The sequence below is a fragment of the Adiantum capillus-veneris genome, chromosome 17 (assembly GCF_014529385.1).
Source record: "Adiantum capillus-veneris isolate H3 chromosome 17, ASM1452938v2, whole genome shotgun sequence".
Taxonomy (NCBI): Eukaryota; Viridiplantae; Streptophyta; class Polypodiopsida; order Polypodiales; family Pteridaceae; genus Adiantum; species Adiantum capillus-veneris.
In genome coordinates this window covers 40,249,201-40,259,865 of record NC_140947.1, presented here as the reverse complement: position 1 = coordinate 40,259,865, position 10,665 = coordinate 40,249,201, and the positions used below count along the sequence as shown (strand labels likewise).

Here is a 10,665-nt window from a genome sequence, read left to right as displayed (position 1 = left end):
GCACTAATTTTTGGCCACTCATTGGAAACAAGAGGAAAACCTTTGTTGGACTCTTCCACATCTGTAAACTTAGTTGATACTCATGGTTCTTTCCTCTTTGGTTTGGATATCAACTTCCATGTATGATTTTTCTTGATGGAGTCCAACTCAACGAGCATAGCCTGTTTCCAAATGTCACACTTTCCATGTATCATTCCACTTGATGGAGTCCAGCTCAACAAGAATAGCATGCTTCCAAATGTTAAATTGAGGTTCCTATGTCACTGAAGAAGTCTTTAACTGGGAGGCCTAGTGATTTCATCACTTGAGACTCTTGGCTAAAAATAAGGATTTAACTTTTTGGCTTGCCCAAAGGCACTGACCTAAAATAAAAAATTTCTTTTTTGTCCAAAAGAAAGATGATTGGTCTCGTACGTTAGTGGCCATTTATAATGAAAAGTGGGTAAAAGATTTGGCGGTCTAAATGAATTGCATGGTCAATCATTGGATTTGCTTAGCTGAGCATTTATCACTTTCTAGCTAAGGGATGTGAGTTTTCGAAACAAAAGTTTGCGGTATAGACTGTAGGAGGTTGAGCCTCCGGCCTAAGGGCATGGGCATCATCATGAAAGTGCAAGGAGGGTTATGGAACTATCATGATGGAGGAATGGTGATAGCGTATTTTCTCTTCACTGCTGATTCTCAAATCAAGCACTCCACCTCTCTACTGATGGGAGATAGATAGAGGACTATGGTCGTTGCTCCGCAGGAGTGCGGGAGATTCAATGTGCTACTTCGGGAACTATAGCTATGGAGACCTTGGGCTTGAGATTGATAGGAGTGCAAAAGTTGTAGGCAAGGCCTCTTGGAGCTGAAACGATGGTGTGAAGGAAGATGGGTGATGTGGTTATGACAGAGATGGTGGTGGCCCGTGCAGTGCGGGTGAGCTGCCTTTATTGAAGACCCCATCATGGGGATTGAAGACAGACAACTAAACAAAAAATTTACGACAAGTCCTCCAATAGTTTCGAGCTCGAATGACTATTGTGGCAGCCCAATGCCCTAATTGAGCGCACGCGTGCATTTCATTGAAAAGTGGGTGTGTTTACATTTACTTATGCTTGTCTGAGTTTATTCTCTGAATGTCCGAGGTTACAAATTTTGTTCGAGTTTACTTTTCCCAAATCGGATGGTGCCCCACGTCTCTGCTTTTGTGCCTGGACTTCTCCTCTGTGGATCCCATCGCGCCGGGGGGGGGGGCATTTAAGACCCCGTGTTCTTTAGTCGTGAGGCTGTCCCTGTGGAATCGTAGAGAGAGAGAGAGAGAGAGAGAGAGAGAGAGAGAAGAAGGAGGAGGAGAATAAGAGAATATTAACGTTGCAGGAAACTATCCGGGGAGAGCCTCCCCTCTATTTGGCACGAACGTTTTCAAATGGGATCGACGGTGGGGGTCATTCGGACCGTTCGATGCATATTTGAAAATTCGGGCCGTCATGGAAATTTAGGGTAAAAAGTAAATTCGAACTCACGCCTTGGGTCTCAAACCCACGATCTCTCCAATGCATCGGTGCGATGCATGTGCTCTAACCACCACGTCTGCAAGCGTTCACTAAAGTGTGTGGCATTTCAATGTTACATGTAAATGTGAGCCTATTTGTAATTTCAAAACAGTTTTGTAAAATTTGGACCACGCGATCTTATAAATACACTTTCACTGCGCGTGCCATATAGCGGTGAGGGAGAGAGACCTTAAGGCTTAAAGATCTATCCCATAAGGAGAAATTGTGTGAAAGATCTATCCCACGAGGAGAAATTGTGTGAAAGAGAGAAAGTCAAAAAAGAAGTAAAGGAAAGGAAAGGAAAGAGGGACACAAAGAGTTAAAGAAGAGAGAGAAGAGAGCACAAGTGGGTTGTGGGAAAAGGTAGAGAGAGGAAAATAGGAAAGAGTAATTATTCAAAAGGGATACTCAATGGTTTTCAAAATTTTGAAACAATTCCAAAGAGTCCAAAAATATTTATTTTATTCCACTTTTTGGCGCAATGGCTCCCGTGAGCTCTTAGTCCTGAGGAGGGCAGGCCTTGTTATTTTGTCACGTAACTGTTTTCTTTATTTTCGCACTCAAACATGCTCATTGCTCACATACTGACACTCACAAGCTATTGTGAGTTCTCTGTGTTTGCTTTTACAGGAACTTCAAAATGAAGTTCAACGTCTTGATTTCATAGCTCTTCTCTCTGTGGGCTAGTTTCTTCATAAAGGAGAGGCGATGGGTGTCGTAGAGGTCGAAGAAGGAAAACACACTAAGAATGTGAACGCATTTCCTGATCTTCCCAAACCCGCAGAAGACATTCAAGAACAGCATGCCAATGGCAACGTTCCAGAGAAAGAGTTTTCTGTTGAGGAGCTGTTTGCAGCTATGGAAGTTCCGCCATGGTGGAAGCAAATAACTCTACGTGGGCTTATTGTGGGTGTAGTGCTTGGGTTCGTCTTCTCCATCATAACGCTCAAGCTCTCCTTAACAACAGGAGTTATCCCCTCCCTCAACGTCTCTGCTGGCTTGCTTGGGTTCTTCTTTATAAAATCTTTCACCCAGATTTTGTCGAAGCTAGGCATTGCCCATACGCCCTTCACGCGACAGGAGAATACTGTTATCCAGACATGTGTTGTGGCCTGCTATGGCCTGGCTTTTAGTGGTGAGTGAAATTGCATATGTGTGTACGTGAAAGGGTTTAAGCATTGTGTAACACTGCTCAACACTTCTGCCTTGTGCAATCACAGGAGGCTTTGGTACCTATTTGATTGGTCTAGATTCAAAGACCTACAACATTATCAATAACCGCAACAACGACACACACGACAGCACAGAAGACATCAAAGATCCCCACTTGAGTTGGATAATTGGTTTCATGTTTTCTGTCAGTTTCCTTGGGCTGTTGGCGGTTGTTCCTCTTCGCAAAGTAAGTCTTTCTAACACAGTAATTTGTTGACACAAGTACAATATATTTTTTCTGTGTAGACTGAAGCCTTTTTTTGTTATGCATAGATAATGATTATTGATTACAAGTTGACTTATCCAAGCGGTACGGCAACAGCAGTGCTGATCAATAGCTTCCATACACCCCATGGATATGAAGAAGCCATGTAAGCTGTTATTCATGCAATAAATTTGTGGATACTTATTTTCAATCTGTAGAGTACAGATTGTTGAGAATTGTAGAGGGTAGTTTGTTGTCATCATACCCGCTTGTTTCCAGCCATATTTGTACATCGGACAAGTCGCAAGAATGTTGTTGTATCATGATTTTGATAGCGCATTGTAGCGTCAATCTTTAGAGTGGCTTATTGTGATAGAGTGATGGTGTTTAGAATTGCAGGGAGGAGTCTCCATATAGTAAGTACTCTTTAATGGCAGAATTTGTGTGTGATGTGATTTTGGTAGTTTTTTCTGTTGCTTGAATGAGTGCAGGAGAATAAAGTTTATTGTTGCTCAAGAATCAAGAACTGTGTGAAGGGACTCATTTTTGAAGCAGAAGTAACCATTATCCCAGTTATTCATTACAATTCTGGGTGTTCATTAATTGTGTGCAGGAAGCAGGTTCTGTACATGGGAAAGTATTTCTTTTTCAGCTTTTTCTTCAGCATGTTCAAGTGGTTCTTTAGTGGACTAAACAATGCTTGTGGGTTCGATAGCTTTCCTACGCTTGGGCTCAAGGCGTACCAATACAAGTACGTTCTGGTTCTTTTTTATCAGTCAATTTTTGGGAGATCAAGGCTCTCTTTATATAATGATGTGGTCTCTAGATAATTCCTTCGTTTTACTTTGCACTCTGGTCAGATTCTACTTTGATTTTAGCATGACTTACGTTGGGGCTGGCATGATTTGTCCTCATTTAATCAACGTTTCTTTGCTACTTGGAGGCATTCTTTCATGGGGCCTAATGTGGCCCTTGCTTGAAAAGAAAGCAGGCGACTGGTATCCTGCTGATGCAGTTGAAGGATCAAAGTTGGAGGGTCTTTATGGCTACAAGGTAATTGATACTATTTTGTTGATTATGCGGTGCTTGCTTGGGAGTATCATAAGTTGGACTATTATGACATTTTGTCCTATCAGGTGCTCGTTGCCATTGCTATCATTTTGGGGGACGGTCTTTACAATTTTGTAAAGATAAGCGCTATCACATTGTGGTCTTTGTATAAAACCCATAGCAAAAAGCTTCCAGTGAAAGCAGATGATGCCGGTAACACAATTGGTCTATTTTATTGCTATCTATTTAGTGATAGATGACTCGGTATATCCATGTGACACTCCGATGTGCTTATGGACAGCTTTGGAGGAAATAAATCATGACGAGCAGAGGAGGACAGCAATGTTCATGAAAGACAGAATCCCTCTCAAAGTAGCAGCCGTGTGCTATGTTGTGCTTGCTATAGTCTCCACCATTTCTGTACCGCATATTTTTCCTCAAGTTAAGTGGTATCATGTCTTCATAAGCTACATCATGGCGCCGGTCCTCGGATTTTGCAATGCGTATGGGTGTGGGCTCACTGATTGGAACTTGGCATCGACATACGGCAAGCTGGGCCTCTTTGTTTTCTCTGCATGGGCAGGCGCAAATGGTGGAGTGTTGGTGGGTCTTGTATCATGTGGTGTCATGATGGTTATAGTGTCGTGCTCGGCTGATCTTATGCAGGACTTCAAGACAGGCTATTTGACACTTTCTTCTCCAAGGTCCATGTTTGTAAGCCAGGTAATTGGGACGGTTATGGGTTGCATCATTGCACCTCTCACATTTTGGCTGTTCTGGAATGCGTTTGATGTGGGAAATCCTGAAGGAGAGTACAAGGCACCTTATGCCATCATTTACAGGAAGATGGCGACAATCGGAGTTCAAGGCTTTGGTGCTTTGCCAAAACATTGTCTGGACATGTGTTATGGGTTCTTCATTGGAGCTATGTTAGTGAACTTCATAAGGGATAAGCCACTGAAGAAGTGGGCAGGCTACATACCCATCCCAATGGCAATGGCTTTTCCCTTTTACATTGGACCTTACTTCACCATCGACATGTTTGTGGGGACAGTTATTGTCTATGTCTGGCAAAAGCTCAACTTGAAGAAGGCAAAGTTGTTGGTTCCAGCAGTAGCCTCGGGCTTGATCTGTGGCGACGGTATTTGGACGTTGATTTCGGCTATTCTCGCCCTTGCCAAGAAGGCGGCTCCTTTATGCATGACTTTCCTGCCTAGCAAAACTGCCGACCACATGGGTTTACCAGCATATTAACTACCTTACAGCCTACAGGCTTGCATCTCTTCTCTCTCTGTCTGTCCAGCATTTGTACAGATGTACAGATGTTGTAAATAGGCCTTTGTATGTCTATACAAATACAACTTCTGAATGGCACTATAAAACTTGAATATTCCGTGCGAAGTTGAGAGAGAGAGAGAGAGAGAGAGAGAGCTGTCTTTCCACTCGGTCTGCCTACGCCCTTACGTTCTGCATGCCCCCCGCCCCTTCCCCCCGCCCAAAACTCTCTCTCAATTTTGGGGTTGCTTCATCATTATTTTTTGGAGTTACAGAGGTCTGCAACTGGAGGGGATGGTATGGTGCTGGCCCCCTATTTGAGAAAGGTTTTGCACTTTTCACTCCCTTTTGTTGATGATACTGATGCAAAGGTTACGCTTTTGTTCATAGAGCTCTCTCTCTCTCTCTCACTCACACACACACACACACACACACACACACACACGGTTTACTAGAGCTCTTTCTTTTTTTTAATAGCATTACTCACAATTGTGAGCGGATTATATTGAGCAGCCCAAAAATTACAAGGTTTTGTCATGCTCATGTTAAGCCATGACAACATCCAGGGACCATAATTACATCGGCTAATTACATCGGCTATCAGGGCAACCACCCCCCTACGAACCCGCCTCCACAACCTTGATACACAGGGTCCATACTCTTGTCATTCTGAGATCTTTTATTTATTGATGGCCAAGATTTGCCCCCATCCTAGGCGTTCCATCTGATGACAACAAGGCACAAGTAGTCCTAGACTAGATTATGTTTTACTAGAGCTCTTCTATATGCTCCCTTTTTTAGAGTTCCAAATACATATTTGCCTCTCTCTCTCTCTCTCTCTCTCTCTCACACACACACACACACACACACACACACACACACACATTGGTGCTTCCAAATACACCCTCATTCGAAGGTTGAGCTAGCTTCAATTCCATGCTCTACCTACTTATACACAAAGTGGTAGTTTTGTCCTTTGCTTGCAACTCGGACCTGTTCTTTGGTACAAAATCTCTCCTTTGTGATCTCCTTTTCGAAAAGGTCCTGTTCCCTTGCGAGTTCTTTTTCTATGCAAAAACAAGTCCTCGGATTGTGTCTGCCAAATGATCAGATGCCTGGATTTGTCTACTGATGAACCTTTGCTTGGTAGGTGCTCACCAATAACTCCTTCATCTTGTAGTGGAAAAACACCTTCAAAAGATACAACACACATTAGCAGATCACCATTTGCACACCTCCCAACACACATACACGCCTGGAAACATCACCGCACAACTCCCACCCACCATCACAGTTTGTTTCGACCCTTGCAACACACTTTGTACACGAAACACCGCCGGCTCGAGGGAGCACACACATCCACACTCCTGACACTGACATTGCGGAACACAATAAGAGTAGGAGAACGAGAAGTAAAAGACACCAAATTGGGTGACAATGGCTTGATTTTGCTTCAAAAGAACATTTACAACACTTGTAATGCCAACACTATTGCTAATCCCATGAAAAAAAGCTTCCAGAACTTGACAGGCCAACACCTCAATCCAAAAACCCTATGGAGACTCAAATGGCTCAAAAAAGCCCTCAAAATGACCCAAAAAAACCTTTAATAAGGGTGCCACTACAACTTTGGAATTTGCTCTTGTATTTGTTCATGTGGTGGCTGAACTTGGCAACTTTGAGAGGACGGTGCCCTTAGCTTGACAGATTCTCCATCTGATCTCTATTGAGCTGGGGGAGCACTAGTGATATCGCTAGTGCCCCTTGACACTTTTGAAGTAAGCTTGCATATCACTTTTCCTCTCTCCTGGATCCCTTTGAAACTCATCCTCCCTCTCCTTTGCACTAGCGAGGTCGTTAGTAGGGAGGGGTGATTTTATGCCTTCAAAATTTTTGGGGCCCCATGGGTTTGCAAGAACCGGCCCTTAACCAAGGTGTCTTCCACGCCATCATTGTCCAACAGCTACTGTCAGCGGCCTCTACCACCCACACCAACAACAACCACACAAAACCGCTCGACGCCACCTCGTACAACGCCCATGGACACCCGCCATAGCCAATAGGGAGAGCGCTCTCTCTCTCTCTCCACTTCTGTCTTATGAGGGGGCACCGGCCCATAGCCCTTGCATCCGCATGTAGAACATTTTACACGCCATGTGGCACTTCCATGGCGTTTTGCCCCCAAGGCCCTCAAAAAATCTCCTCCAAAGTCACCACAATTTTTGTTTTTTTACCCAACTTTGAGGATCCCTCATTTCTTGCTCACAAGACCAGTGCTCAATCCGTAAATCCCTATTGGATCTCCACTTGGTTTGAAGACCCCACCGCAATTTGACTTCTCTAGGAACTTGAATGACGTGCCCAAAATTTCAAAAAAACATTTAATTACCTTCGGTCGTGATTACTCACCGACTTGAACAGGGTGTATCTTGCTAACCACAACTTTGATTGACGAGCCATCAATTTTGCTTGACTCTGTACACTACGCACTTTCTACAAGAACCTTTGCAAGCCCAAAAAGATTCTAGATGACATATTTATTGAGGAGATCAAGTTGCAACATAATTGGCCCCCTGACAAAACTTTAAATGGCCATAACTTGCCCATTTGAGCTCTGATTAAGGATCCGAAAAGACCAGCATGCACCACAAATCAAGCTTTTTAAATATACCTACTGACATCAAATTTGACCATCTATTTGCACCTTCCTTGTCCGCCGGGGTTCTGCAAAGCCTTCCACCTTCTAACCGTGATACCCTTCACACCGTAGCTCCATTTGAGAAGCTGACTAGACCGGCTCGTAGAGAACTTTGAGGATCACATTCTGAAACACAATTTAAGCCCTTAAGATACATCAATCTGTCAGCTTGATCGGCCCACCATGGAGGCTATTTTGCCTAAGAAGCCACCTTAAGCATACATTCTAGCAACCACCTGCCTGCCCTCCGTCTTTATACCTGCTTCAACACTCTACCATGCCCTGTAGGTACCCATAGCACTATATCGTCCACTTCATAGCACCAACCTTCTTTAGTTGCATCATCATTGCCCAATCCTCTTGTTGAAAATTAGTGTTGAACCAAAAACATGCTTATAGAACTCGGAAATTGCAACACTAAACCAAACCAAACAAATCGAAAAACCACAACCATATGTGCAAGGTATGTACAAAGCTATGTCTCCGCTACATACCGTCTCTCTCAAGTGGGTTAATCACTCCCCTTGGCTACAATTTGCAGACACTAGATCCTTGTCAAAGTACAACTTGAGCCGCACACCATTCACCGTGTGCCTAAGAAGCTAACCATTTGCTTGCACCAGTTGAAGAGTCCCATTAGGAAAGGCCTTTTGCACCTTGTACAGACCCATCCACTTCTTCTTGAAATTCTTATGGGAAGTGAGATCAAGGTAGCTCTCATACTTCAATACCAGGTAGTCTTCCTATATCTTCTTGTATGGCAAGTTTTGAATGAATTTTGCAACCTGATTCTGTCGTGCCAAGGGCAACAACCCTGAAGGTCAGGGAACGGGCCAAGGGCCAACTGCCGGTGGGAAGTGATCCTAGGGCCAGGACGCTATAAAGGCAAGTTTGGCGGAGGATTCAGACATGGCAGTCCCAGGGTTTTACATTGGTATCAGAGTTCATGGAGGAGGGAGCTATGGAGGAAGGGGGAAGATGGCCTTGCATGGCTTCTTGCATCTCTCTCTCTCTCTCTCTCTCTCTCTCTCTCTCTCTCTCTCTCTCTCTCTCTCTCTCTCTCTCTCTCTCTCTCTCTCTCTCTCTCTCATTATGGAGGACGTGGTCCTCAAGATTGGGGGGCTTTTGCATGCTTGCATGGGGGAGAAGAAGAAGCCACAGCTCTACTGCGCAGGCATGGCCGCTTAGCAGAGGACAAGGAGGTTGAAGGTTAAGGCCCGTGTGCAAGGCCGCTTGCGGCGAAGGGGGAAGGAATTTCCAACCTGCACCAATTGCCATGAGGGCGGGCTTGAATGGTGCATGCTGCCAAGCTAGTGGATTCACATCATATTGCCGTAGCCCGACGAGCCTCACACGTAGATTGCCTTTGTCTGCAATCTCTACGCAGCTACCCATTGAGGCCGCCATCGCTGCTTAAGTTTTTTTTTTTTGTTTTCCGTTTGGGGACCACCCACAGTCAAAAGGTGGCAACTCTTCGAAGGCCTTAAAGGGCCTATCCCATAGTAGTCACAGTTGAACATGGAAAGCCTGCAAGGTGCCGGCATGGAAGGCATGTAGGGTGCATTGTGTCAACGACCATCAACAATTGCATTTGGCCATTTTGCAGTAGCCTGAAAAAATTTCTCACAGCTAGGCATGATGCCCTCGAAACCCTTGAAGCGTCCCTGCTTGATGCTTCACCACTAGTCTGACAATTGAGCGGATCGACTGTCACCTTCTTGGATTGCCCTACGGTCTAGGGCTTTGGCTACAAGCAACCCTAGACAAGGGAGAAGTGCATCAAAAGAGACTATGAAGGGCAACACATTTCCGGCAAGGGTGCGACATGCAAGGCATGTGGCAAATTGCAGCAACACATTTGGAATTGCCAAACTTTCATGCATATGATGCATGTCGCAGTTACCTATTTGACAACTGCTTCATATCTGATGGAGATGGTGATATAGATGTTTTCGATGGCCTGTAAGTACAATAAACTTGAAATTAACGTTCCTCATTCATTTCAATTTTGTAGAATTTTTTGCATTAGTCAACGTAAGCTTCGAGACCATTGCTTCTGGTGGAAGGGGAGCTTTTTCCAAGGGATGTTTGTCAAGGACAAACGTCAAGGTGTAAGTATGATCGACAGTAAGTGCAAACAAGGTTTTTTAGCAGTACATGCATGTACAAGCAAGGCCTGTGGCTCGAATGGTAAACCCGTGACTGTATGGTCAAAGTACTTAGGAAAGGTCGATCATTACCTACAATTCCAAGAAGCTGTTAAGCAAATTGTTTTCTCGTGATGCACTCAGATAAGGATATGATCCACCCATTGTTGGCACGTGTGATCCGATGAGTTTTCACAGCTACTTGGCAACAACTATATATGGTACAATATTGAGCAGGTTGACTTTCTTTTGCTATGGCATCTATCTGCGAGCAAAAGTATATGTAGCTATGAGCAATGGTAGCATCCAAAGCGGGGCAACTGAAATGTATCATGCAAAGACGAGACTTCCCACATTTGGAATATGCTATGAGAATATAGACTTGGGAGGGGACTTGACAAGTGTTTGCAGATTATTTCATTATGAGCCAAGACGGTGTATATAGTGCATACAACAACTCTCTCTCGCACAAAAAATATGGCTATGAGCCACATTTAAGCGAGTTTTTATTTTGAAAACTCAAGAGACCAGGCCACAGCA

The 10,665-nt window shown here is 44.2% G+C and overlaps 1 protein-coding gene across 1 annotated transcript; it reads left to right on the top strand.

Annotated features, from left to right (window-relative positions):
* Nucleotides 1-2,051: 2,051 nt before the first annotated feature.
* LOC147437105 (putative metal-nicotianamine transporter YSL6) lies at nucleotides 2,052-5,395 on the top strand. The gene is made up of 7 exons (XM_086486631.1): nucleotides 2,052-2,673; nucleotides 2,759-2,937; nucleotides 3,024-3,121; nucleotides 3,569-3,706; nucleotides 3,816-4,008; nucleotides 4,092-4,218; nucleotides 4,307-5,395. Exons 1-7 carry the CDS (start codon nucleotides 2,247-2,249, stop codon nucleotides 5,257-5,259), a joined length of 2,115 nt encoding a protein of 704 aa, XP_086342757.1. The 5' UTR covers nucleotides 2,052-2,246; the 3' UTR covers nucleotides 5,260-5,395.
* Nucleotides 5,396-10,665: the final 5,270 nt, after the last annotated feature.